Source organism: Gopherus flavomarginatus, chromosome 22, assembly GCF_025201925.1.
Source record: "Gopherus flavomarginatus isolate rGopFla2 chromosome 22, rGopFla2.mat.asm, whole genome shotgun sequence".
In the NCBI taxonomy this organism is placed as follows: Eukaryota; Metazoa; Chordata; order Testudines; family Testudinidae; genus Gopherus; species Gopherus flavomarginatus.
In genome coordinates, this window is record NC_066638.1 from 6,860,467 (window position 1) to 6,888,295 (window position 27,829).

General features: G+C 53.2%; 1 protein-coding gene across 1 annotated transcript in view; it reads right to left on the minus strand.

The window, feature by feature from the left end:
- Positions 1 to 2,378: 2,378 nt before the first annotated feature.
- Positions 2,379 to 27,829, minus strand: part of LCK (LCK proto-oncogene, Src family tyrosine kinase) — a 29,900-nt gene continuing 4,449 nt past the window's right edge. Inside the window, exons 2-13 of the mRNA XM_050932438.1 lie at positions 19,199 to 19,305; positions 18,740 to 18,821; positions 17,491 to 17,581; positions 16,891 to 16,989; positions 16,492 to 16,595; positions 15,618 to 15,767; positions 15,049 to 15,201; positions 11,066 to 11,245; positions 8,574 to 8,650; positions 7,751 to 7,904; positions 4,671 to 4,802; positions 2,379 to 4,216 (exon numbers count right to left, since the gene is read on the minus strand). Coding sequence (XP_050788395.1) covers positions 4,014 to 4,216; positions 4,671 to 4,802; positions 7,751 to 7,904; positions 8,574 to 8,650; positions 11,066 to 11,245; positions 15,049 to 15,201; positions 15,618 to 15,767; positions 16,492 to 16,595; positions 16,891 to 16,989; positions 17,491 to 17,581; positions 18,740 to 18,821; positions 19,199 to 19,300 — 1,527 coding nt within the window. The 5' untranslated portion in view covers positions 19,301 to 19,305 and the 3' untranslated portion in view covers positions 2,379 to 4,013. The remainder of the gene's footprint in view (positions 4,217 to 4,670; positions 4,803 to 7,750; positions 7,905 to 8,573; positions 8,651 to 11,065; positions 11,246 to 15,048; positions 15,202 to 15,617; positions 15,768 to 16,491; positions 16,596 to 16,890; positions 16,990 to 17,490; positions 17,582 to 18,739; positions 18,822 to 19,198; positions 19,306 to 27,829) is intronic.

Genomic DNA, 27,829 nt, shown 5'->3' on the forward strand with positions numbered 1-27,829 from the left:
GGGTCTGGTCAGACAGGAGTTTACCATTGGGGGAGAGGGGAGGTAAAGGGAAAGTACCATTTCTCAGAGAATGGGGGAGGATCACGCAGGCATGTACCATTCCCAGGAGGGCTGACAGGACTGAACCATTCTAACAGGAGAGTGATCTGGGCAGCTAGGGCTAAACCACTTGACCTTTGCTGCCACGACATCACGTGCCACATGGCTGTACCCACATTGCCATTTGGTCCCCGGCTGGTGCTGGCCCACAATGCACTGCCCAGGGTCTGGACGCGCCCGCGGGCCTGTCTGCAGCCCTGTAGGACAGGGCTACAATGGGATGGGGGTAGCAGAAGTCCCAGAATGCACTGGGGCCAGCATAGCTACAGGGGACCTGGGAGGGGGGGCATGATGTGTCTGCCCCAGCTGCAGGGTGCACATTAGGGTGACCAGACAGCCCCATATTGGGACTTTGTCTTATATAGAGCAACTATCCCTCTCCTCCCTCCACCCCAAAAAAATATCCAATTTTTCACGCTTGCCATCGCCCTAGGACACATTGACAAGCACAAGGGGCAGCTGTTTGGTCATGCCTAAGGCCCTATCAAATTCATGGTCCATTTTTGTAAATTTCACGGTCATAGCATTTTAAAAATCTTGAATTTAATGGTTTCAGATTTAAATCTTAAATTTCACGGTGTTGTAACAAAGCCTGAATATATACTTAAAAACAGCAACCTATTAACATATAAAGCCCTTATGTCAGCATTCCTCCAAGTGGGGTTCTCAACCCAAGAAGGGGTTGCAAGGCTATTGTGGGGAGGGGGGTTGCAGTATTGTTACCTTTGCTTCTGCACTGCCTTCAGACGGGGTGGCTAGAGAGCAGCTGTCTGGATGCCAAGTTCTGAAGGCAGTGCTGCCACCAGCAGCGGCATAGAAGTAAGGGTGGCAGTACACCATACTCTCTAGCTGCTCAGCTCTGAAGGCAGTGCAAAAGTAAGGGTGGCAATATCGCAGTGCCCCTACAATAGCTTTGCAGTTCTTTTTGGGTCAAGACCCCAGTTTGAGAAACACTGTACTTCTGCATACTTTCCCCCTGTAGTATAGTCTATAGGGTAAAAGTACACAAAACACCAGCTTTCCCGGTCCATGACACGTTTTTCATGGCCATGAATTTGATAGGGCCCTAGTCATGTCACAGCCCCAGATCCCACACCTAGGGACTCCCTGACAGGTGTCACCCTAGCTCCCCCGCATGCCAGTTGCGACAAGTTCCTGCTATATCCTTGCAAGACTTAGTTCTATTAAGTTTATGTTTTATCTTGGGCTGAGACTATATGTAACCTCTTTGGGGGGATGTGATGTATGAAACCTGGGAGTTCAAAATACTATATTGAAAATGGGCCAGACAAGTGTAGACAGTTGGGACAATAAATGTTAAGTGGATTTCCTGGGAATACTTAGGGAAAGGTTAATGCAAATTCCTCAGCTCTGCTTATGCACAAACCCAGCCTTTTATGCCCTAAGGAGAAGGTGAGTGCCTGCTGATTACCGGTTACGGAAGGCCAAGATCAAAGGCATGAGCGATATACAGAAACAGCTCGTCTTCCCAGCCTGGGTTCTGGTTCTTTGTTGGATATGAACTTGTAACCACAGGAAAAACCCAGTTGTGGATTTTGAAGGACTGACACCTACCGGAGCCCTATGTTGGAGTTGGGGGGATGACCTCTGGTAAGCTTTCTGGCATGCATGTAGGTTCTTTTATTGTTTTAATGCACTTTCGCTGGAATGCTTTTACCTTAAGAACAAATGTGCTTGCTGAGCCAGAACTGGGTGGTAACTTACACCTCTGGGCAATACACTGGGCATAGCCTCTAGAGAGAAAGCAAAGCACAGATGCTGTCCTTTTAGGCAGACTGGCTTGCTGGGAATTTGACATGGTAAACCAGGGGACTGTGTAGCCTTAAAATTCCTGGTTAGGAAGGCGTGAGACACGGGTCTCCGCCCAAGAGACATGATGACTGGGAACTGGAAGCTAACATGGACCATGCATGGGGAGAGCTGGTACAGCTATCCTGAAACTGTGATACCTACACCCACTGCCTGAGTGCTCCCATTGACCCTGTCAGGCAGTAAGCACATCCCTCCTGAGCCCCCTGCCGACTGGCAGCTGGTGCCAAGTGCACCCCTTGCCCCCTGAGAAATGCTGCCTCGGATCCTGCTCCTCACCAAGGGCCCTGACCTCCTATTGGGCCTAGCTTAGGGCCCAATCCTGCAAGTTCCCCGTTGGGCTTCCCCTGTGAGGTTCTGAGGAGAGCCAGTAGCCCACCTTCAACTCTGTGTACACATATCAAGTTAAGAAGAGCAGCTCTCCCCACCCCGGAGTGGAGGAAGCAGGGTCCATTTCAAAGGTGTTTATTTACTGAAAATCAAAGAGCAACAGAAGACAGACTTTAAAGTACAATGGGAAATAAGAGTCCTGCACGGGCTGGTTATCCAGGGTGGCTTGTTCCTAAAACAGGGAGTTGGGAGGGTTTCTCTCAAACAAGCCTTTTGTGAGACTATGCAGAACCCCTGATTGTAGGGATTGGTCCAGACTAGAGCCAACACCTGCCAAGTCAAATGCTGAGACCACTTCTGGATCTAAATGTTGTGGTTTGAACCCGTCTCTGTCGACTTTCCAGGACACTAATGTCATGTTCAACAGTGCAGAGAAACTAGAAGAGCTTTTGCCTCTGCAGCACCTGCCGGTTGAAACAGCCTTCTGCATCTCTCCACACATCTTGGACTCACCGGGTCCTTTGCAGTCTGAGCTGAAATCCTCTCCTTTCCCTCCTGCCTGGTCATTCCTCTCTCCCTTTGCTAACGTTTGAACTGGGTGACTGCTCTATCAAACTTTCTAAGGGTTCCGGGACCCATTGTGTGCAACAGCCGCTGGTCAGAGTCCAGCCGTGTGGTTTCAGAGTGAAAATGAGCAAGCGAGTAGGACAGAGAGTGGCTGCTTCACGGGCACTGGGACACATAGATGTGGGCAGTGGTGTCCCAGGGACAGTCTGGCTCTGATGTGAAGAGGTTTTTGCCTCTGTTACATTGCACAAGGGGGCCCTGCATCCCCTTGGAGCAGCTGTGGTGAGTGCAGGGATTTGTGTGCCTTGATCACAGCCCTGTGTGTGAACCGTTCTGTCACAAGGCTGGAAGAACCCCTTGCTGCTGATACACCATCCATCTTCATTGGGGAAAGAAAACACACTGGGGAAATCCTGCATTGGGAACCCATGGGTAGAGATGGAAGGGACAGTAGGTGCTCCACCCTGCAGTTCTCTGAGCCTCTCATGCTGGAAGATCAGAGCTGATAAGGGGTTCTTTGGTTCTAGTGCAATTTGTGGTGGGTTCTGAACCTTACCCGTAGCCTGGGGCTGCGAGAGAACTTGGCTTCTGCATCACACTGGGGCCAAAAGATTATTTTAGTTGCCAGAGATATGAGTCCGAATGTTCACAGTGCAGCTCTCTGCGCTATGCACGCTGCATGTCCGTTTGTGTCTCTACCGTGTGGGTGTGTCTACACGCCTAAGCCTTTGTGTGCGTCTGCATAGCTGAATATTTGTGTGTTTATGGCCCGTGCGCACGCACGCACACACACACACACACAAATATTGGGTATGTGTGCATTGAGCGTGCCCATGTACAGTGCTGTAGGCATACATGTGTGCCCCCGGTGTTTGTGTGGGTGCTCTGGCATGTGTGAAACCTCGCAGCCCTCTGGGTCACGCAGCTCTTTCGTCAGCACTCATAAAACACACGTCACCTGTGCTCGGAGAATCAAGAAGAATCAGCTGCATGAGTGTGTGCTCCAGAAACACATAAACACCATCACTGGCGTGAAGGAGAGAGACGAGTTTCTGCCGGGGTTAGGCTGTGATCCAAAGGCCTGGGCCTGAGCTGTGAGTCTCTGAGGAGCTAATGTACAGGGACCATTCCCCCCCACCCCGCACATCCCAAAGTGAGGACGCCGCCAACCCTGGCTCAGGGTCTCGTCACGGCTGCTGCTGGTACTGGCCCTCTGTGGCAGTGAAAAAGTCCTCAAGAACGCTCTTCATGTACTCGAAGGTGGGGCGCTCCTCTGGCCTCTCCTTCCAGCAGTGCATCATCAGTGCATACAGCTCCTCTGGGCAGTTGTCGGGCTGAGGCATTCGGTAACCACGCTCCAAGTTCTGTATCACTTCTGGGTTAGTCATCCCTGTGGTCACAACACACAGCCCCGAATTAGGAACCAACCGAGACAGAGTGCAATTTACATACCCCAGTGCTGGGAGAGGGGTAGCTGTGCCCTTCCCACAGCCTGTGATCCTGCACTATTCCCTGCCGCACCTCTGGCTAAGCCAATATGGGACTGGAATAGCTGGGTGCGTCTTCACCGTGCCCTGCAACAGCCCCTCCTGGCGGGTGCTGGGGCATAGGAGATGGATCCATCCCTTGACAGTCAGGGATCCTACTATTTTTCCAACTTTATGTGACTGATAAAATAAATTAGAATTAGGTCAAAATGGTCCTGCACTATTAACCTAGAGAGATACACAGGGTGAAACAGCAGAGTGTGTGTACACACACACACACACACACACACGCACACGTGCACATGACCCCTTTCTGCTGATGCTGATGGGACTGGGTGTGCTGCTGTGAATCCTGACCTGGATAAGGGATCCGTCCATAGGTGACAATCTCAGTCAGAAGGATTCCAAATGACCAAACATCAGACTTGATAGTGAACGTCCCATAATTAATGGCTTCTGGTGCTGTCCACTTAATGGGGAACTTAGCTCCTGAAATACACAAAAGGATTAAAAAAAAAAAGGTTAAGGGTGACCTGGGGCCTTCCCCACCTGCCCTCATCACTTACATCTTCTCCCATCACTTAGACTCATCCCCTTCCTTCCCCAGCACTGCCCATCTCAGAGATGTATCAGCACACTCAATGGCTTTTGGGAGCTTCACAATGCCCTGGGCAGCCCATGCTCGGGGCAGCAATTGGGAGACTGGTTGCTTGTTGTTTTAATTCCCATCCCTGCTCAGCCTGCAGGGGCAGAAAAAACAGAATCCCCAGACCCAACACCTCCAGCCCCCCTGGAAAAATCTCTGACAATATTCACAGGAATCAACCCCCGCTCCCAAAAGGCCCCTAACTAGATTCTACACTGGCACTGTCAGAGGTTTTATTATTTGGAAGCGCAGTTCTCGTTTGTCCAAACTGCAGGGTTATGGGCAGTTTTATCCATTTCTACAAACGCCACCATTCCAGCCATCAGTAAAGAAAAGCTTTAATCCAGGGGACGTGTGAGCAGTGCCCTTGTCAAGGTGTTATGCGGGTTTTTGAGGCCGCACAGCTCCCAGCACTGCAGAGCTAAAACCTTGCACAGGGTTTTAAACAGTGACTCCGAGTCCAGAGGGATAAGGGGAGAAAAGAGAACAAGCATGCTCAAGACTCTAAAGCAGAACATACGGGGACAGTATGATGAGTGCTAAGGACAGCTGACTACAAGATTATTAGCTATAGATCCCTGCACTGTTGCATCAGGCTGGCTGACTCTTTCCATGCTCCCAGCTTTCTACACTGGGCTCGTGCCATGGTTTGTGATCCACACACTCACTCCTGTCAGAGCCAGTCCAGAACCCACGATGGTCACAAGCTGGAAGGAGAAACTGAGAAGCCTAAATGCTACAGGAAACTCACGAAGCCTGACTTTGTAACCAAGGGAAACAAACCGAAAGACACGCTCTTTTTCCCTGCACAAAATGGTGTGGCCCCGAGCCAGCGCGAAAGCTGTGCCTATCCTCGGAGAAAGGAAGGAGGAGGTAGCAAGAGCCAATGGCACACCTGAACCAGTGAATCACACAAGGACCCAGGGTATAAAAACCTGCTTTGGCACCGAGAAAGATACCCGAGACACACATCACAGAGCGTTGATGTGCAGACCTGGGCGTCATCTGCACATCTCAACACGGCCCCAGAGTTACTGAAAATGACCTGAGCGATGGAACCAGTGGGTCCCCACCCAACCCTAGAACAGATGCCAACACCGGCCTTTTAGCGCTGGTTGTTCCTGCAGGAGCCAGCAGAGAGGGCTCTAATCCTACAGGACTGATGTGAGTTACAGGGCAGTCAGTGTCCGGTGGAGCAGCCCCTCTGCTCTAGAGAGGTTACAAATGTTTCGCCCTGCTGCTTTTGCTGGCCGGTGCAGGGGGCAGCCAAATTGTTCTCTCCACATGTGTCTAGGTCCCTTACTGAGGAAAACAGTCATGACCCCATAACCTGTAAAGGTCCTGCTCTCACACTGGGAGGGGCTGTGTCCAGACCTCAAACTCCCTCTGCCCCATCCCACTTTGGATGGGGATTATTTCCATAGCCCTTGCCCTCAGGTCATACGCTCTCCCCCAGAACTCCCCCCCGCAGCCTACCGTGAGTGGAGGGCTGTCTCTGCACCCCTGAACCCTTTCCCTCACACTTCAGTTACACTAGAACATTTGAGCAGCGCCTCCTGCCCATCCTGGCTAGTGCCAGGTCTCAGCCCCGCTCCCGGCTCTGGGAGGCGCCAGCCTGTTTCTACCAGAAACGGCCAGGAGATGTTCTCTGCTGCATGATGCTTGGAGCTTCTGGCTGAGGCAGCTCCAGGTCCCAGCTCGCCTCTGCAGGACCCACCCACCAGGCCCGCTCAGTCAACGCTGCAGCATCCTGTGTAGCTCGGGCTCACCAAGAGCTGCAAAGAGCTCAGATGCACAGGGGCGACAGGTTGCTTGTGGTGGGCTCCCACTTCCTCACAGGGCTGGGATGTTACTGCGAGGCTGTGGGTGTCTATATCGAGCCTGCGTCTGCTCTACCCCCTGCAGGAGGAGAGAGACGCAGAGAAACGCGTCAGGCCGGCATCCTGCCACGAGTTAGAGGTTCCAACGCTACATGGGCGGGTGGCGGGGGAAGAGGTTCACTACAGCTCACCCACTGTGCAAGGCATTCACAAGCAGTGATCAGTACCTTGGCCGGTAACCTCGTGCGTCCCTCAAGCACTTTCCACAGCAGAGCCGCACAGTCTCACTGAAATGCAGCTGTCTGTGAGGTGGAGGGTAGTCACGTGGAGCAAAACCCTGACTCTCCAGAAGTGCCCTGGGGTCTTTAATATCCCTGCAGAGAGGAGGATTTCTAGATTCCCCCCGATGACCCACCCAGGGTAAATGGCATGAAATCCGATTGCTGTTGTTGGTAGATATTAGTCAGCTCTGGAGGGGTTTGAACTCACAGCTGCAGGAGCCTGTTTCAAACCTGGCCACCTGTGAATGCTCCTGTTTAGGGGGAGCTGAGAGGATTCCTCCACCCTTCTAGCTTTTCCAGATCCTCCTCCCCATCCTGCTCCCCCAGGGCAGAACCAGGGCGATCAGGGAGGTGTGAAATCCACCCCACTCCTCTGATCAGCCAGCAGAGGAGCGGTGCTACAGGAGGGGGAAGTCAGCAGCAACCAGGGGTTTCATGGGGGCAGGAGACTCCCCTAAACTGGAATTGGAGGATCAGATTGAGAAAGAAGCTGGGGCAATTGTCCCTGCAACCTCTCACTGGGCACATCAAACACAACACCGCTGCCCTGCTGCGAGGTCCCATTCCAGCCTTGAGATCTCTGTCCCCCTGCTGTCAGGGCCCACACCCGCCCGGGGAACCCCACCACCCTGCTTTCCAGAGAGGGACACCCCAGCTGACAGGGTGGAGCAGGGAAGGTGGCGGACGCACCCTCACGGGCCGTGTACTCGTTGTCCTCGATGAGCCGAGCCAGCCCAAAGTCAGCGATCTTACAGCAGAGGGTCTCTGATACCAGGATGTTGGCAGCTCGCAGGTCGCGGTGGATGTAATTTTTCTCCTCGATGAAGGCCATTCCCTCTGCGATCTGGGGTGGCAGGGCACAGAGGGGGTGTTACACATGGCAGGGGTGCAGGGGAGACTGAGGCTCTGCTCCTGCTATCTCAGTTCCACCCCCACACTGGTTGCTCTCTCCTCAGCTAGTCAAGCATGTCCTGCAGATCTCAGGGCTGGGGGGCATGTGGTGGCCAGAGTCGGGCGTGGGATGCAGAGGAGAAGGAAAGAGACAGAGGGGAGATTCCTACTCCATTGGATGGGGGGGAGGGGTTACTGACAGTAAACATGAGGGAGTGATGGCCACTAGGGCTAGCGCCAGGTGCAGGGCAGGCAGGTGCTGGACAAACTCCTTCCACTCTAGTGCTGCCCATGCCCCTCGGTTCTGACCAGCAGCCTGCTGCTATTCCTGCCCTGCCCCTACCCCACAGCTCTGCCAATGTCCCTCCATCCTGACGTGCAGCCCCCGCACTGTCCAGCCCTCAACCTCTCAGTCATGGTGAAGTGTGTCAAAATGCAGGGTTCTGGTTGGATGGGCCCATCCATTCCCAGGGTATCAGGCTGAGACCTGCACCCATCACTTGAGCACAAAACCCTAGGGAAAATTACCCCCCCGTGCCCCTGGAGACAGACTCTGCCAGCTCGTCCCCAGCCTGGCATCAGCCCAACTCGGCTTCTGGTTCCCGGCACTTCCCCTCCTCACCTGCGCTGCCATATCCAGCAATTTGTTAATGGTGAGTCCGATTCCTTCGGGGGTCTTGAGAAAATCCACCAGGCTCCCTGCAACAGGACCAGTCCCAGTCAATGCCAACCCTGCCCTGAGGGCAGCCCTCTTGGGAACCAGCTTGGCCGCCCTCAGACCCAGCACCGGACAGTCTCCATCCATCAGGGCAGGGCATCTCAAAGGTGCGAGCAGATCCAAGGCCTCCATATGGCCTGGGTTGTTCAGACAGGAGCAGGGACTGATTTGCTAAAACTCCACCTGGCCCGGTTGGATGAACAATGAGCCAGTGCAGGACCAGGCTGGGTTGGGTTCACGGGGTTGGGAAGGAGGTTACTGCTCCCTTTGCTGGTTTGCCATCATGTGATTTCCCTCTGAAGCCATGAGCTTGCCCAATATAACCCCTCCTCCCCCTCAATTGCTCCACAATCAATTCACACACACAGGCACCATGCAGTGTGAACTGTTCCCGTAACGCCAGACCTGGCACCCTCTGAGAAACATTCCCCAAAGACCCCATAAGCCCCCATTGTCCCATGGGAGGCTCATCCTGAGAAATCAGCTCCTTGCAAACTTCTTGACCCAGGTCTAAAAATAGACCTGAACAACCCTGGAGTTGGCTGGGCTACCTGGGTCCCATCAGCCTTTCTGCTCAACAGCCAAACATAACAGGCAGGCGTGTTTCCTCTGGCAGAGCCGCCAACTCTCAGAGGAAGGGAGCGTGACTCTGGCATGGAGCCGGTGAGACAGAGAAGGGCCATGCTGCACCCTTGGGATTTGCTCCTTGTGACTCTTGCTTAGCAGCCCTCAGAGAACTGGATTCCTGCCTTCTACGACACTCTTAAGAACATAAGAATGGCCATACTGGGTCAGGCCAAAGGTCCATCCAGCCCAGTATCCTGTCTTCCGACAGTGGCCAATGCCAGGTGTCTCAGAGGGAGTGAAGCTAACAGGCAATGATCAAGTGATCTCTCTCCTGCCATCCACCTCCACCCTCTGACGAACAGAGGCTAGGGACATCATTCCTTACCCATCCTGCCTAATAGCCATTAATGGACTTAACCTCCATGAATGTATCTAGTTCTCTTTTAAACCCTGTTATAGTCCTAGCCTTCACAACCTCCTCAGGCAAGGAGTTCCACAGGTTGACTGTGTGCTGTGCGAGGAAGAACTTCCTTTTATTTGTTTTAAACCTGCTGCCCATTAATTTCATTTGGTGGCCCCTAGTTCTTATATGATGGGAACAAGTAAATAACTTTTCCTTATTCACTTTCTCCACACCACTCATGATTTTATAGACCTCTATCCTATCCCCCCTTAGACTTCTCTTTTCCAAGCTGAAAAGTCCTAGCCTCTTTAATCTCTCCTCATATGGGACCCATTCTAAACCCCTGATCATTTCAGTTCTTGCCAGGAAGCTCACAGCTCTGCTGAAGCTTGGCATGGAGTGGAGGCAGGCAGGAAAGGGAGAGCTGTCTGTAGGTCTTGTCTCTCCCTATTCTATCCAGCCGGCCTCCCTCCTCCTCTGCCAGGATTAGTTTGTCCAGGTTCACTGTCACACACTCTGGATAATGGAAGTCGTGACCCGAACCCGCTGCTCTTGGCTCTCAGAGCAGGCGAAGGAAATGAAAGACTGCATGAGACAATAGGCAGCGCCTGTCGGAGGGACCAGAATAGCCCCAGCGCCACGAGCCCAGGGTGGTTTCCTGTCTCATTAGTAATGAGGCAGGGGAACGCCAGGCTCAAGGTCAGCTCTCCAAGGGACTGGGAAGTTCAGATGGAGCTGTTCCTCAGGCCCAGTTCCAGGGGGAAAAGCAAGACAGGGCATTTGAAAGGCTTTGCAGTAACAGTGCCCCCCTTGGGACCACTTCCACCATGCAGTGCTCTGCAAACAGCCAGTGGATAAGCGCCAAACCCTGTAACCACCAGCTGGCTGCATTCATCCCCATGCTAAGGCTGGGAAAACCGAGGCACAAGGCATTGGAGTGACTCACCAAAGGTCACACAGTGAGAAAGTGTCAGGGCTGGGAACAGAACCCGTGCATCCTGGCTCCTCTGTCACTGTTCTAACAGCTGGACCACACTTCTGCCTACCCAGTCTCTCAGTAGAGCACCGTCTGGGGGCGGGGGGGGGGGCACTGGGAATCGAGCAAGAGCTGTAGGCACCCCCAAGCTGAGCACAAGCCTGGAGGAAGGGATGGAAGCCTCTGGATGAACCTGTAGGGCTTTACTGGCCTCCCCCAGGTCTCGTTCTCTGCTCTGGGCTCTCTGCCAGTTCTTGCTTCAGATGCTCCACAGCTGAAGGTCTCTGCACAAAGCAGGAGGGTAGCAGGGAGCTGCAGGGGTACTGGCTGGTGGATCTCCCCAAACTGATGGCAGTTCCTCAGCAGGCCAGGCTGGGCCTGGCTCCCCACTCCGCAAGTCTCCTGGGGAGTGCGCGGCTCAGGATGGCAGGGTCGCTCCCGGGGGCTCACCTTTCTCCATGTACTCCGTGATGATGTAGATGGGCTCCTGAGTCACCACAGCATAGAGCCGCACCAGCTTGGGGTGCTGCAGGCTCTTCATGAGGTTGGCTTCTGCCAGGAAGGCGCTGGGGGACATGCTGCCCTGCTTCAGATTCTTAATGGCCACTTTGGTGTGACCGTTATAGTAACCTGCGGAGAGATGGGGCAGGGGGCAAGGAGGGAGAGGAGGCCCGTGTTACCGCAGTGAGTGGCTAGCATGATCCTCCTGCCACTACGCTGTCAGCCTGGGGCCTAGCCGGCACTGCTGAGAGGGAGCTCAGAACAGCGGGGACTTGGGGCCAAGCCATCTCTGGTGTGACGCCATTGAATTGCCCTCCCCCAAGGGTGCTCGCACATAGCTGGGGTCTCACAGAGCTGTGAGTGGGGGGCGTTGGAGATGCAAAGACCAGGCAGCCCCTCCAGTCTATGCCCAGAGAGAGGAGACAGCAGGTACAAAGCAACTGTGTGTGGGAGATGCAGCTTCGCGATCTGCACTTACTCCCTTGAGGGGGAATCTCTAGTCACATTTCGACCCGGGGGCAGGGGAGTTACTCATGGTTCTCGGTCAACGAGAGAAAGGAACCCGCTGGGGTCTGACCTTTGATACCCTGCCCTTCAGAGCCACAAGCTCCTGGACCAGGATAGCTAACCCCACCTCTCCCCCTCTCCTCCATTCCCAATAGCCATCTCTGTCCTCAGTCCTCACCCCCATCCTGCAAACCCCTCCTCAGCCAGGCTGCAGTGATGGAGCACACAGGAGCAGGGCAGCCCAGCAGGGCCCATGCCATTGTCTGAACTCACGATCAAGGGTACTTAGAGTGGGGAGGGCCCATTGCAATGGCAGGCTCAATCCATGGGTTATGGTGCTGTGACAGGACCCCCTGCCACCCTGCACCATGGCAACCCCTCCCTTCCGGCCAGGGGAGAGGACAGCAGCCACAGCGGGGAGCTTAGAGCCTCCAAGGGTGTTCCTCGCTGGCACGGGGAGGGACAGACAAGCTCAGGCACCAGGCCTGCCCTAGGTGTCTGAGGGAAGCCCCCGCCAAAAGGTGCCAGGGTGAGACAGGAGACTGCACCCTCCTGCTCTCCCTCCAGCTGCTGCACCACCGGGCAGTTTCACGATTTGCTCTTTTTGTCACAGTGCAGCTCAGAGACACAAGCCCTCGGAGCAGCAGCTGGGCCCGGATACCAGAACGACAGCCACAACAAGGGCCTTTCTGGTGCGCACGATTCTTATCAGCACAGCACAAAACTGCCAACAGCTCCTATGCCAGGCGGGACTCCACATGCCCAGAACACAGAGCCAGGCCCTCTACGCACCCACTCTCCACCCCCTGCCTGGGACCGGGCAGCCCAAACCCAAAGGAAGCTGAGTTCTCTGTCCGAGCACTGGGACTCAGGCCTGTTTCCACCAGGGGTTCTGGGCACCAGCGCATGAGGCCAGGACGAGAGTGGAGGGGGAAGAGGCTGGGGGGACACTGAACCTCCTTTTCACCACGGCAATACAACAGGCCTCAGGGGAAGGTCCCCAGAAAGGAGGGGAAAGAAGCTAGGAAGTGCTGAGCAGATCCAGGGCCCACTCGGAGCATGTGAGTTCCGGACTGAAACCGGAACTCAGGTGCTTTGAGGTCCAGCTCCCATGTGGCTCTGTGCTGCCGTGTGCTGTCCTGGATTATTCGCTTGGCAGCCCTTGGACGCTGGATGAGAAATGCCCTCAGACAGGAAGCTCCACTGCCTTGGCAGCGCTGGCTGCTGTTTACCTAAAAATCCCTGGACCACGTTGAATTTCCTTTGAAAGCTGAAGTCCCTGGAGCAGGACTGACGTGGCTTTCCACTGGGATTGCTCCCCCTGGAGTGTTAGCCAGACTGACCCCTGGGGTCATGCCCCCCGGCACACACCACCTGGAGTGCCAGCCACCCTGCACACCACAGGAGCACTGAGGCCGACAGGCTCTTTTTGCTAGTGCAGCCTCGCAAGAGCCAAGATTTGCAGCTGTGCACTGGGGTGGAAGTTGCAGGCGCTGGGCCAGAGCACCCGGGGTGAGAGAAGAAGGAAGCAGGCTTGGCCTGCCTTGCTAGCCAGTGATAATGGCACCACCCCTCCCTTCCTCTTCTTGGCAGCCAGGGTCAGGGGCGAGCCGAAAGTAAAGCAGCAGGCAGGGCAAGTAGAGTGTGTGTGGGGGGGAACCTAGCCACAAGGAGGGAACTCTGACCACCTCCCTCCATGGCACCAAAGGCCTGGTGATGGGCAGAGCCGCCTCCCCTTTGCATCCCACATGCTGTGTGGGACAGGATGCAGCTGGGCCTCTGGCCAGTGCAGCCTCGGCTGTGAGGGAGAAGCCAAAAGAAAGAACAGACACCTGGGCTGGGCCTGGGACCCAGTCTCTGGGCAAGTCTCCTCCCTGTTGTGCCACTGAGCCCCAAGGTCTGTTTCTGTCTCTTTTCACCCTGGGCCAGCCCTTCGCCCTGGCGGGAGCGGGAAGAGGCTGCGCTGAGTTTGGGAGCTGGGCTTGTGAATCAGGGCTGGCTTTGTGGCTGGGAGGCACTGGCAGCCTCTATTTACCCACAGGACAGGCACAGCCCCAGAGGCGGGCAGGGAAGGGCTTCCATCGGTCCCCTGCCCATGGGCCTCAACCTATCCCGCAGGCCGGTGCAGCGAGGGGGTCCAGCCTCGTTGTTCCAATCCCGCTGCACTGTGCCTGAATGTAAATGACAGCGTGAGGCACCGGGGAGCCAGGCCCAACAACGCAATTAGCCAAGGGCTGAGGGGGCTTTTGCAACATAGACATTTGCCCTGCTAGCAACTGGCCTGAGACCCTGCCCAACTCATCTCACATGAGGCAGCAAAGAGCCATCCAAAGGGAATGACGTTGGATCCCTACACACAAGGGCTGGAGTAGGACCAGCAACCTAGGACTATCCTCCTACCAGGCCCCTGAACCTCCCTTCCCCACACCATCCGACGCTGTGTAGGGCAGACTCCACACGCCCACTAATCCCAGCAGCTCCTTTCAACCACAGCCTGCCTGGCAGAGTCCCGCTAACCGTCCAGCACCCATCATCACTGCCCTGGGGGGGTCGAAAGCCTGCCCCTCCCCAGGATTTTCATTCAGTTCCTGCCTTGCACCATTCCCCTGGAAGACAAAGTGCCCGAAGACAGTCCTGAAACAAGTCTAACCCCCTCACCTCCTCTCCCTTCTCCCGCTGGCCACAGCCCTGGGGAGAACTTCCTCCCAGGACGCAGATACAAGGAGAGGAGCTGAGTCAGCAATCAGGTGCCCTGAGGAACTGCAACCACAGTGCCAGTCAGATGCAGGCGAGAGTGACAGCGGAAGGCAAGGGGCCAGAGAGCCGAGCAGAGGGCCTCCCTCCGGGCCTCTCCTTGGTATTGTTAAATATACTGTAATAAACCCAGGGCCACTAAGGAATGCCCTAGCGGTCACTATTCTTCACCCCCTGGGCACCAGCAAGGATAGAACCCTGATCCCTCTGCACCAAAAGCACAAGCCTGCTCGAGCTGCAGGAGACTCTCCGTTCCCTAGTGGCAGTATAGGGCCTATGACTCACAACTGATGAGTTTTGTTTCTATCCAGCAAAGGGCAGCGGCGTTGCACACTAGTCAGTCACAGTATTAAACCCATCCCCTAAATGTAGCTGAGATCCATGTTTATTCACAATGTGACATTGTTTGGATGCTGGGGGTCCTGCTGTCCTTTCGCTGCACCCCGGGACCCTTCCTCCAGCCCTTGGCTGGAGACGCCTGCAGGCAGCTTTTGGAAGCCTGTCAGGGCCATTCCTAAAAGCCAGCTGGAGAGGGATTCTGCACATAACCAGACATTTCCCTGGCCATGCCTGGGAGCTGAGCCCACCAGTGCCACCCCACACCCAGTGACTGGCCTGCCTGTCAGCGTCACCCACCTCTTGGCTGGTGTCATGGCTGCTGCTTTACTCACCCATCCAGACCTCTCCAAACTGCCCCGCTCCCAGCTTTTCCACCAGCTTGAGCGTCTCCCGAGGCACCTCCCATTCGTCCTGCCACCAGGGCTTCTGCGGCTTCTGGTTCTGGCAGGGCTTGCCCAGGCGGGTGCATAACCCATCTATATTGCCTGCAGGGTGGGAAGCAGGGGAGGCAAATCAAGGGGTAAACATGAGGCTGCATGGAAGAGCAAAGGGGGTGCATGCAGGACGGGGTGAGGGAGTGTGGCCATGGCCAGGCACTACAAGTGCGGCTGTGCTGTCAGTGACTTGCGACCAGCTTTTGCAGATCCATTTGTCCAGAGCGAAAGCTCATTCGCCTTCACGAGAGGAGACAAAACACAACTCAGCCTCAGAGACAGACTGCACAGTTCCCCCTGTGCCAGCTTCTCCCTGAAGGAGGTGCTGTGGGGCACGGGATCTGAGAGCTGTTGTACGTGTCCATGGGAGATGGAACCGCAGTGGTTCCAGCAGTGATAAGTGGACGTTTCAGTGCCCTCTCTCCCTTGGGTTGCTGTGACCTCTCCTGGCAGCACCCGGGGCTTACGTGTGTAATGCTCCACCAGGTCGTGCAGGCTGCTGAAGGTGATGCGCGGGGAGATGTAATACCCCCCATTGTCCATGTTCCGGATCTTGTAGTGCTTCACCATCTCGCCTTGGTTTTGGTCGAAGTCCCTCACTGACAGGGAGAAGGAACCTAGCGAGGCCAACATGAAATAAGGAATGAGGTCGCTGCAGGCTTGGTCTCCTTTTCTCACCTTGAAGACTCCTGCCCCACAGTTCCTGCTCCCAGCCCACCCTCCCCCAGGGGACTCCCGGAGCAAAGCTGGACCGTGCCAGGCATTGGAAGAGGTGCACCAACATGCCATAAGAGGTGGCTTCTCTTCAGGCCCATGCTGAGTCCATTGGAGAGAGGCCGGGGAATGCTGGCCAATAGAAGGCCAAATCCTGCTCCCATGGCTGTCACCACAGCACCACAACTGGCACAAGACAGTCTTGTGTTCTGGGCTGTTTGCGCCATCCCTATAGCCAGGGTAAGACAGTGCAGAATAGCAAGTATCTGCCCCTCTGCTTTATAACCTGAGCAGCTGAATGCCAGGAGGAGGGGAGCATCCCCACACACAGCCCAGGTATGCAAACGTGCACACACACCCCTATAGGAAGAAGTGTGGTACAGTTCCTGGTTTGCTGGGAGGAAACCCACTGCCAGAGGCCCATCTGGCACTGTCAGGGCACTGCTATGGGGAAGCTCACGCTGACGGTAGCCTTAGTGGTACAATCAGGCTACAAAAGAATTGGATTCCCCGTAGAGTAGCAGACAGTGTTAACATTGTGCATTCAGAGCACCAGGTAGGAGGCAGGCTCAGAGGTGCCAGACACGGGCATCCGCCCTGGCCCTCCACTCACTGGCTGCAAGTTACCTTTGGTGGATTCGCTCTCCCGGATCAGGAAGGAGCCATGTGTGTTCCCGGAGGCCAGGAGCTGTCGCTCAGCGTCCTTCCGGCTTAGGTTTTTGAAGAACCAGCTGCATGGACCAAGACAGAATTAGTGCCATGCAGACTTGTGCTTCCCTACCCCACTGCCTACCCCCACGCCAGCAGAGACAAACCAGAGATGCCTTGCTGTGCTCCTGAGGAGGACAGGAATCAGAGATCCATTGGGGCTCGCATCGCCCAGTCCCCTCCTCCCCTAGGACCAGGGGCATGTTTCCTAGCCCTGCAGCCAGGCTCAGGGCAAATATGGCCAGGGCTGAGACTTCCCTCTGGGGGGGGCCATGGGCTGGGGGCAGAATACCGAACCCAGACGACACATCCACTCACGGTTCTGGCTCCAGGCTGTTCACCCGGGCGACGAAGTTATAGGGAATGTACCCTTCCTGGCCAGTGGTGAGCGACTGGGCCTTCCACCACTCCCCGGTCCTGAAACGAGACCAGAAGAAAGGCCAACCTCAGCCCCCCAGTCCTGCTGGGGAGGGGCGGTTCCACGGACACAGAGGTCTGGGTGGAAAGAGGCCAGCGGGGCCTCAGACTGGCAGGGGAAGATGCTCCCAGCTGACTGGGAAGGTGGCAGACTGCCTGGTGATGCTGGCTCATTTGAGGGTCATCCTTCCCCCCACTTCTTACCTTAGTGCCCAATGGGCACTTCCCTCTCACTTGTAGTTTATTGCTAGATGCAGCCTCGTCCCCTTCTCCCTCCCCAAGGCAGGAGTGCAGGGCACTGAGGGTCCTGCCTGCCTCCAGTTCTGGGGTCCCACCAGGAAACTGCAGGCAATCGGCTGGCAGCAGGACCCCTCCCTGGCAGGTGCTTGTCCGGCAGCACGGACCGGCCCATGAGCCCGCACGGCTGGCTGGAGAGAACATGCTCCAAGTTGCTCTCCAATGCATGGCTTAGTGTGAGCGGGGAAAAGGCAACAGACTTACTCCTCCAGAAGTCGGAGTGTTTCCCCCTTCTGGAGCCCCAGGTCACCATCGTGAGTTGGTTCATAGTCATACAAAGCGACCACTAGTTTATCTGGAAAGAAAAGCAAGAGATCTCTTTAGAGGTGGCTGGACAGAGGCGAGGTGCATCAGGGGCCTGACAGTGGCCTGTGGAGCCTTTCACCTCCAGGGTGCTAGTTTGGTCCCAGCTCCTGTCAATTAGCTATTGCCACCTGATGGCTGTTTGGTGGCTTACATGAAATGAGTTCGATAGGGCTCAACCCAGCGTCCAATGAGCGCTAATTGGAAGTCTTCGCAGAGACCTGAAAGTGGAATGGTTATAAAGGCTAGAGCCCGAGTGGTGGCCCCTCTGGGTTAGACTGGAAGAAGCCCGTGGTTGGGGGCAGAACTGGGGGGAATTCAGAATTTCTGTCCTACGGGAAATGCTGAGAATTCGAAATCGGGTTCTGCCCTGAATCAGGAGGAAAAGTTGAAAAGTCCAGAATTTTCCATGAAACAAAATATTCCACAAATCTTCCATTTCAGCCTTAGGGAAGCATTCCATTTTGGCACTGATCCTTTTCACGGTTACATTCTATTCTATTATGAAGGTGATCATTTCCCACAAGAAACAACGATGAAATGGACCCATTCCCGCGAAAGGGTTTGATTTTGTACAAATCAGCGTTTGCCGACGGCGGACGCTTCCGCTGGAACATTTTCAACCTGCTCGAGGAGGGGGTGAAACTTGCACTGGGGCTGTGTGCACAAGAGAGGACTCTGTGCCCCATGGGCCGTTGCTCAGGTACCATCCAAGAGCTCTCAGTTTAGATCCACACAAGCTAAAGGGAGGACTGAGAGGGGAAGAAAAGCAAAGAGAATGAGGAAGATGACGGGCTCGACTCTCCCCAGCTCTACACCTTGCATTGTCTGTTACCCCCGTGCAGAGTGGGAGTAAAAATTCTACCCTCCTTTTGCATGGAGGTGAGTGATGGCACAAGGTGCAGGCGAGAGAGGGTCTGGCCCAAGGTGTCTCTATGAACGGCAATAGGTGAGTTACTGGAAAGACTTCACCTTTGGAAGTCACGTCGCTAACATGCACTTTTCCTTTCCCACCGATGTGCTATTGTTCCACTAGCTGGGACTGACTCATTTGCACAGAACCCACTGGTGGCACAGAACCCACTGGTGGGCTGCTTCCCCAGCACCGGAGACCCCTCTTCCCGTAGTGTTCTGGTCTGCAGGTACCAACCTTGCATAGGAGAGCAAGGCGGAGAAGGAATTTCATAGGACACCAAAGGATCACGCACCTCGGAGCCATTGTGTATCAGCCTCTGGAGGGAAGAAAAGAGACCAGAATGAAGGGGATTTCTCTGATTTTCTCTTCTAGAAGGAACTCCCACCCCCGCACCCAGTTTCTTCCAGTCTCCCCTTCACACCGTCCTCTCAGCTTCACTTCCTCCCCAGCAGGGCATAACCAAGGGTTTCCCCTTCCATCTGCCTGAGTGAGGAGTTTCTCTGTGCTTTGGGTTCACAGGTTCCTCCTTAGCTATACAAGACCCTTGCATACTGGATCCCAAACGCTCGGCACTGTGGAGCTTCTGCAAGTCTTAGCCATTTCCTCCACCCATGCCAGTCCAAAAGGGCACGATCCCAAGGAAAGGCCCCACCCCAAAGCTGTGATGAGAGGAGAGCTCTCCCCCATCCTCACCTGGGATTTACTAGCTGGATCTATGGGGTAATTGCAGCGCTCACAGATGTCAATGTTCTCGATCCAATCTTCGTCATAGTCAGAACTGCAGCAACAGCCCATGGTCCCTGCAGGAAGAGGGGGACAAGAGCCAGAAGATGTGAAAAGGGAGAATCCGGGTCTTCATTCCTCACCCAGAGGGAACTGAACATCCCAGCACAAACCAAATGCAAACAGGCACGTCCCTGGAATGCAGGCGACAGCCTTGCCACAAGCAACAGGTCTGGTTGGAATCCAGTCTCCTCCCTGGTTCTAAAGGAGGCCTCAATGGCATCAGACCCCAGAGGACAGGGAAGAACTAGGTGTTGGCTCCTCCATAGGCACAGGGCTCAGTTGTGGGGCTGAGGCATAGCATGGGGCCATCCCCACCCAGGGGGCATTGAAGGAGGAAATTATGCCTCTTGGCCTCCCCTCCCTTTCTAGGTTGATGTGTGGCCTTCAGTTGTCACTCAGTGCTTAAGGTACTTGCCAGAGCTCTCCTATGCGTACCAAGAGCTTCCCAGTGCCCCACCCAGCCTCTCTTTCTGGGAAGTTCAGCCCTTAAAGGCGCAGGCCCCTTCGACGCCACAATATATGTCCCCCGGAGGAGCAGTCTCTCAAGCTCTCCAGAGCATGACTGTGACCAGCCCTCCTGCAGGATGTGCAAAGGGCTGAGAGAGCCTGTACACGAGTGACAGCTGCCATCGTGGTTGGGGAGTTAAACCCAGGCTCTCCAAAGCTAAAAGCGTGAGCCTTTACAGCTTGAGCTAAAGAGACAATCTCTATGGCAGGTGGCCGCACAGACTCTCAGCCTCTGTGCATCGAGCAAAGAAGGGGGCAGCATTGACTGGTGGCTTCATGCGTGCCCCAGATCCTCACACTCACAGTAATTAGCTCCATCTATCTGAGGAGTGGAGGGGAGTTAATCAGTGGTAATATCCTCTTACACTTCAACTGCACTTCCCATCACAAGCCAGACAAAGTGCTTTACAGACTTCACAGCCTGAGATATTAACTGCATATTCACTGCTTCGCCTACCACCACAGAAACGCAGCCATCTCTGGGATAGAACGCAGCTGCCGTTTATCAGACCACAGCAACATTTGCACAAGAGTTTAGGACAGGAAGTGATGGAGCCAGGACTGTGAAGGGAATTGAGGGAGGCCGAACGTAATTATCCACGTTGGAATCTGGCCAGGACATTGGAAGGAACACCCCTGATCATGCAAACAACACGACTGACTCATTAATGACCATAAGGAAGCAGGTCCTTGGTGTTATGCCTAAATACAGCATGACAGGGCCCTTAACACCACACAAAGACATTGGCTCAAAGGTGAACAGAGTCCGTCTCCTAAAGCACCAGTGTCATCTTTTGTCCCCCTCCAGTACTGACCTAGTTTAACCCTGCACAGCCCCGGAGATCGCACAGAAATCACGGCCCCAAGTGGCGCAGCTGCAGATTAGTCCCAAGTAACTGTCTGCCGTTCAAAGGAGCACTGCTGATGCAGAGAGGAGTTTAGGAACTCCAGCCATTCAGCCCTTGAAAAGCCCATTCCCCAGAGAGGTCCCTGATGCCAGGAACAAGACCTGGGAATAGGGTGACCAGACAGCAAATGTGAAAAATCAGGACAGGAGGTGAGAGGTAATAGGAGCGTATATAAGAAAAAGACCCAAAAATCGGGACTGTCCCTATAAAATCGGGACATCTGGTCACCCTAGCTGGGAAGACAGAACAAGACAAGCTGCCCCAGCCAGCAGAACCAGCTAGAGTGCCCAACCTTGGGAATTTGCATCTTCATCCCCTCTCTCATCTCAGGGGCCTGATCTTTGCATGCTGCTCTCATCGGCATCCATGCAGAGGATGGACAATACACAGGCCCGGCGTGTGCTTCACATTATCTCTGCTGGGGCGACCCCACTTCTTCATTCACTCCCATTTCCAGCTTCTCCATCCGCTAAGGACGGACGAGAGTTACTAGCTGAAGCACTGGCGGGGGCACTGTTTGTTCCCAAGATGTACTCCAAGTCCTTCTGCCCTTTGGGACAAGTTTCCAACAGGGCCACAACTTTTGGATGGCTCCTGTTTTCAGGAGCACAACTTGAGACCCCGGAGGCGTGATTTTCAGAGATGCAGAGCACCCACCATTCTCAATGGTTTCAACACGTACGACCGGTTCCTCGTAATAAAGAATCAGCCGAACGGGCAGAATCGCCCCAGCAAACAGACTGACCCGGACCCGGCGTTTGAGACTACGAATGCTGAAGTGCTCCTGGAATGGCACACCCAGGAGTGTGGGTGGCACATACATACAAACATGTGGTATGTGCAAAACAGCAGGCGGGGGTTTCAGGGACGGGCTGGCAAATGTGGGCCTTGCCAGCGGAAAGCGCCCTTTTCACGTTAGCCGCACAAGCCATCTGGAAAGCATGGCCCTCCCACAAATGCTGATCACAGCATAAATCGGGGGGGGTGGGGGGGAGGAAACGCCGCCCGGTGAGTCAGTCTGGAAAGATCAGCCCACAGCCACGGAAAAGCCTGGCTTAGGGCATCTCCCTCCTCTGCCTCCCTCGCCATTGGTCTGCCTCACACGGTGCCGAGCACCCCGGTTCCCTTTGAAATCTATTAAGGGTGAGAGAGCTCAGAACTCACAGGCGCTGGGCCCTAGTGGTTTGGAATTTGTGCTGAGGGGCCTTGCCTGTCGCTAAGGCTTCATGTTTATAGATGCCAGACAACTGCGGAAGCTAAGATGAGAGATGGCTCCTTTCATAGAGACTGTCAGCTTCGTTCATTTCAGGTGGGCATGGAATGGGTGCTGCGAGGGGAGAGCCCAGTGGCACACACCAATCCCATGTCTGCAATGGCCCGGGAATGTTCTCTGGGGATAGGGAACTATGGCCCAGAGAGATTAAGTGACTTGCCAGAGATCACACAGGGCATCTGTGGCAGAGCAGGGAATCACATCTGTGTCTCTCTAGTCCTAGGTTAGTGCCCTAACCACGAGAGCAGCCTTTGTCTCTCAGTGCTTGCACCTTGCGTGACCATCTGCACCTGACATATAACCTTGTCTCTAGCGATATGAGAGCCTCTCCTCTTGCCCCCTGGAACAGCCTGCCTGTATCTCACTGTCTCATCAACTCACCATTTGTTTTCCATTCTTCCTCTGAGCCAGGGCCAGCGCTTCCATTTAGGGGACCTAGGCAGTTGCTTAGGGCACCAGGATTTGAGAGGGCAGCAGACTGCTCTGGTGGACCTCCCGCAGGTGTGCCTGTGGAGGGTCCGCTGGTCCCGCGGCTCTGGTGGAGCATCCGCAGGCACGCCTGCGGGAGGTCCACCGGAGCTGCAGGACTGGCGAGCCGGCCCTGCGCCTAGGCACCAAAAACCCTGGCGCCGCTCCTGCTCTGAGCACCTATCGGTTAGCCCTGGCACTGGCTCCCAGCACTGGCAGCTATTCCCCTCCTGGAATAGCTGGTGCTGCGACTACACAAGCCATGTTAAAGCGCTGGTGCTGCGGCAGCGCTTTAATGTTGCCAGTGACGACGTGCTGGAAAACTTTTGTCGCTCGGGAGGAGTTTTTTCACACTCCCTGAATGACAAAAGTTTGAGCGCTGAAAGTGGCAGTGTAGACACAGTCCTAGTGTGTAAGAATGAGTTCACAGCAGTCACAGGTAATACACCAGCCCCTGAGTCCCCCTGCCCTTTGTTATGGTATGAAACGCACAAAGGGAACAAACTGAGAAGCTTGATTCTCCACTCAGTCAAACTGGCTTCACACCAGCATAGTTCCTTCTCTTTGCATCAACCGGGATGAAAAATCAGGCCCAATGAATTATTTTCTTTCTAGCATATTTAATCTCTGCTAATCTTAGACTTCACTTGTAATAACAGCAGGGGCTGGGGGGAATGACTGAAATGTGGCTTTTGCCATTGAGAGTTTCCCTTTAACTTCACATTGGCATTATTTAAGTTGGCAAAGTATTTCGGGCTGGAGCAGATGGGCAGCGCCTCAGCCTGAGTAGCGCCACTGACAGGCAATTTCAATATTGTCAGCCATGAGCATTCCAAAATCATGAATCGGGCCACTAAATAGCATGAGATGGGCTTAAAGTCATGAGGTTTTTCTCTTTGTCTTTTGGGTTTCTGAGCCTTTAGGGATTTTTTTCTGCAATCATGAGAACTAGAAACGTATCATTTTTGCTTGTTTGTTTTTAATGAAACCCGAGATCCTCAGGCCATATCAGGATTTCCCAACCTGGGACTTTAAGAACACTAAATATCACGCGAGTGGAGATAAAATTGTGAGTTGGCCACATTGCAATGGATGCCAGCTGAGGCTCTGGCCTGTGAACTGGTTTTTCCCAGGCTATGCTCTGGGTCCCTGTGTATTCGGATCAATTTGTCAAAAATGGCCACTTACGTTGGAAGCCTCCTTTCTTGGGAACCCAACTGGAGACACCTGGGACCAGATATTCAGCACCCACAACTGGAATGACGTCAATGGGAGCTGTGTGTACTCAACACCAGGACCCAGGTGTCTCCGGCTGGGGTACTCACAATCAGAGGCTGCTTCTGAAAATGCTAACCTTGATCTGTTATCAGCGAGTGCATCTGTCCTAAAACAAAGTGGTGCAGCTGGTGCGCCGAGTACATTTGTAATTGTTCTTTTCCCCTCCCTGGCGCAGCCCTGTGCTAATGTCTGTTTAAGTAGGCAGCAGGCAGGCACAAGGAGGTGGCTTTTCAAAGGCACAAACAGCAATTAAGCACCCAACGCTCAGCAATTTTCAATGGGACCCAGACACTTACTTGTCTTTCGTGCTCTTAAAAATCTCCTCCCAACAAGATGGGACACTGGCTGAAAGGGGCTGAGCTGGCACTAAGAATTCTCTCTCTCGGGTACTTAACTGGAGGATTTTGCTCACATGCTCAGGGCCTAATCGATCATCATATTCAAGATCAAGAAGGAATTTCCCCCTAGGTCAGATTGGCAGGGACCTTGGGGTTTTTTCATCCTCCTCTACAGCATGGGGCACGGGGCGCTTGCCAGGATTATCTGGGTATAGCTCACTTCATCAATTTCCTGCCATGGCAGAAGCCTTGGGGAATGGTTCACCTTGGTCCCTCCTGTTCTCCGCCTGTGGCACTCAGCAGTTTGGTCTCCTGAGGGCTGTAATACTTTGGTCTGACTCTGGTGGCGGAGTGGCTGGCTGGTGTTTAAAGGCCCATGATATACAGGAATACAGAGAAGACAGTGTACTAGTGCCTTCTGGCCTGAAACTGTGACTATGAGAACTCCAGTTTTACAGCCCCAATGTAATTATGCTGCAGAGAAGGGTAACAAGCTATAAAGGGTTAAATAGAATGGAAAAGAATAATTACTAAAAAACTGGGAAGCTGCTGTCTTGTCAGACGGGGGCCCTATCCCAGGCCTATTGAAATTAACTGGAGTCTTTCCATTGATGTCATTGGTGATAAGATGACTGATGATGGAGAGTGTTCAACTCCCACCTGAATCCATGGGAAAGCAGGAGATTTTCCAAGCTGTCAGCTAAGTTCTACTAAATCAATAACGGAGACAGAAATAAATATTACTCATATTTTTTCCTCTCTTCTGGTTCTTTTCAAAGGGTTTTGTCCATTTTTAAATTCTCCACATTTGCTTTGTGGGGAGAAATGATCAAACTTGCCACCAAGCAAAGCCTGTTTTTGTATAAATCACAAAATCATTGAAATGTTGGGCTGGAAGGGACCATGAGAAGTCATCCAGTCCAGCCCCTCGTGCCGAGGCAGGACCTAGTAAACCAAGACCAGGATCGGCAACCTTGGGCACATGGCCCGTCAGGGAAATCCGCTGGCAGGCCAGGCTTGTTCATTTACCTACAGTGTCCGCAGGTTCGGCCGACTGCAGCTCCCACTGGCCATGGTATGCTGTTCCAGGCCAATGGGGGCTGTGGGAAGCCGCGCAGGCCGAAGGATGTGCCGGCTGTCACTTCCTGCAGCCCCCATCGGCCTGGAACGGCGAACCACAGCCAGTGGGAGCTGCAATCAGCCGAACCTGTGGACATTGCAGGTAAACAAACCATCCCATCCCGCCAGCGGATTTCCCTGAAGGGCCGCGTGCCAAAGGTTTCTGATCCCTGACCGAGACCAGCCCTGCAGGTGTTTGTCCAACCTGTTCTTAAAAATCTCCAATGATGGAGTTTTCACAACCTCTCATGGAAGCCTATTCCAGAACTTAATTACCCCTATAGTTAGAAAGTTTTTTCCTAATATCTAACCTAAATCTCCCTTGCTGCCAATTAAGCCCGTAACTCCTTGTCCTACCTTCTTGTACTACCTTCAGAACAACTGATCACAGTCCTCTTTGTAAAATATATCTGAAGACTGGAGCAGATCCCCTCTCAGTCTTCTTTTCACAAGACTAAACATGACCCTTTCCTTCTAAGTCAGATTTTTCTTAACCTTTTGTCATTTGTGTTGCTCTCTTCCAGACTCTCTCCAGTTTGTCCCCATCTTCCTTATGGTGTGGCACTGTGAATTTCACACAGTACTCCAGATGAGGCCTCCCCAGTGCTAAGGGGAGAGGAACAATTACCTCCCATGTCTTCCGTTAATTCACACCCAGAATGATATTACCCTCTTTCACAACCGCATCACATTGTTGATTCATATTCAGTTTGTGATTCACTATAACTCCCAGATCCTTTTGAGCAGTACTACCGCCTAGCCAGTTAGTCTCCACTTTGTAGCTGATTTTTTCTTCCTAAATGAAGTATTTTGCACTTGTTACTATTAAATTTAAACTTGTTGATTTCAGGCCAATTCTCCAATTTGTCAAGGTCGTTTTGAATGCTAATCCTGTCCTCCAAAGTGCTTGCAACCTCTCCCAGTTTGGTGTCATATGCAGATTTAATAATCATACTCCCTACTCCAGTATCCAAATCATTAATAAGAATATTGACTGATACTGGACCTAGGACTGACCCATATGGGACCCCACTAGATAGCAGGGGGTTGGACTAGATGACCGCCTGAGGTCCCTTCCAACCCTGATATTCTATGATTCTATGTCCACCCAATTTGACTACGGACCATTGATAACTACTCTTGGTATGGTCTTTCAACCAGTTGTGCAGCCACCTTATGTTTATTTTGTCTACTTTGCTTATGAGATTGTCATGTGGGACTGGGTCAAAAGCCTTACTAAAATCAAGATGGATCATGTCTATTGCTCCACCCCTATCCACAAGGCCAGTAACCCTGTCAAAGAAGGAAATTAGGCTGGCTTGGCATGATTTGTTCTGGACAAATCCACGCTGGCTTTTCCTTATAACTCTGTTATAACTCAGAGTGCTTATGAATTGATTGTTTTAATAATTTGTTCCAGTACCTTTCCACGTATCGAAGTTAGACTGACTGTTCTATAATTCCCAGATCCTCTATGTTCTCCTTTTAAAAGCTATATTCTATGTTTGCCCTTCTCCAGTACTCTGGGACTTCACCCATCCTCCAGGAGTTCACAAAGATAATGGTTCCAAGATTGCTTCAGCTAGTTTGTTAAGTACCATAGGATGAGTTTCATCAGGCCCTGCCAACTTGAATAGATCTAACTTATCTAAATATTCTTTAACATGTTTGTTTCCTATTTTGGCTTGTGCTCCTTTCCCCTTGTTATTAATATTAATTGTGTTGAGTCACCATTACACTTTTTAGTGAAGACTGAAGCAAAATAGGCGTTTAACATCTCAGCCGAGTTATTAGATCTCCTTCCCCGCTAAGTAGAGGACCTACACTTTTCTTCATCTTTCTCTTTCTCCCAACGTATTTATAAAACCTCTTCCAATTGCCTCTTATGTCCCTTGCAAGGTAAAAGTCATTTTGTGCCTTAGCCTTTCTGATTTTGTCCCGCATGTTCATGCTATTCTTTTGTAACTCCTTAGCAATTTGTCCATGTTTCCAATTTTTGTAGGATTCCTTTTCGATTTTCAGATCATTAGAGAACTCCCGATGGAGCCATATTGGCCTCTTACTATTCTTCCGCGCTTTCCTTTGCAGAGGGATAGTTTGCAGTTGTGTGTTTAATATTGTCTTCTTGAGAACCGGCCAGCTCCCCTGAACTCCTTTTCCCTTAGATTTTCTTCCCATAAAGGCAAGTAGCCGACGAATGCAAGGACACATCGGAGGGCTGGGAAGCATCAGTGAAACAGTGGCTCTCACTGAGTCACCCCGGCACTTCTCGTGGTCATGAGAAAGAGGTCTCCGCAGGTACTTCTGCAAATGCTTCTGAATCGTCTTAGACTATATCCCTGTGCGGCATTAGAATGAATCAGCACAGAGTCCATTTAGTGCCCACACCTAGGGCCTGCAGTAGCCCATCTTCTTACTTTATCGATTCTGGCCTGTGAACCATCACCCTGGGCTGGGTCCTGCTGTGTTAGAGTCAATGGGAGATTTGTCAGTGCCTTCCGCGGGTATTGGAGTGGGCCCCATGTGTGTCCTTGTGTTGGGAAGCACAGGATGCATTGCTCAGCTAACCGTGAATTTCCAGGGGTTCATTGCTTTCTGTTGTATCCTTAACACATCCGCAATGTAGATTTTGTTGTGAGGATGTGGC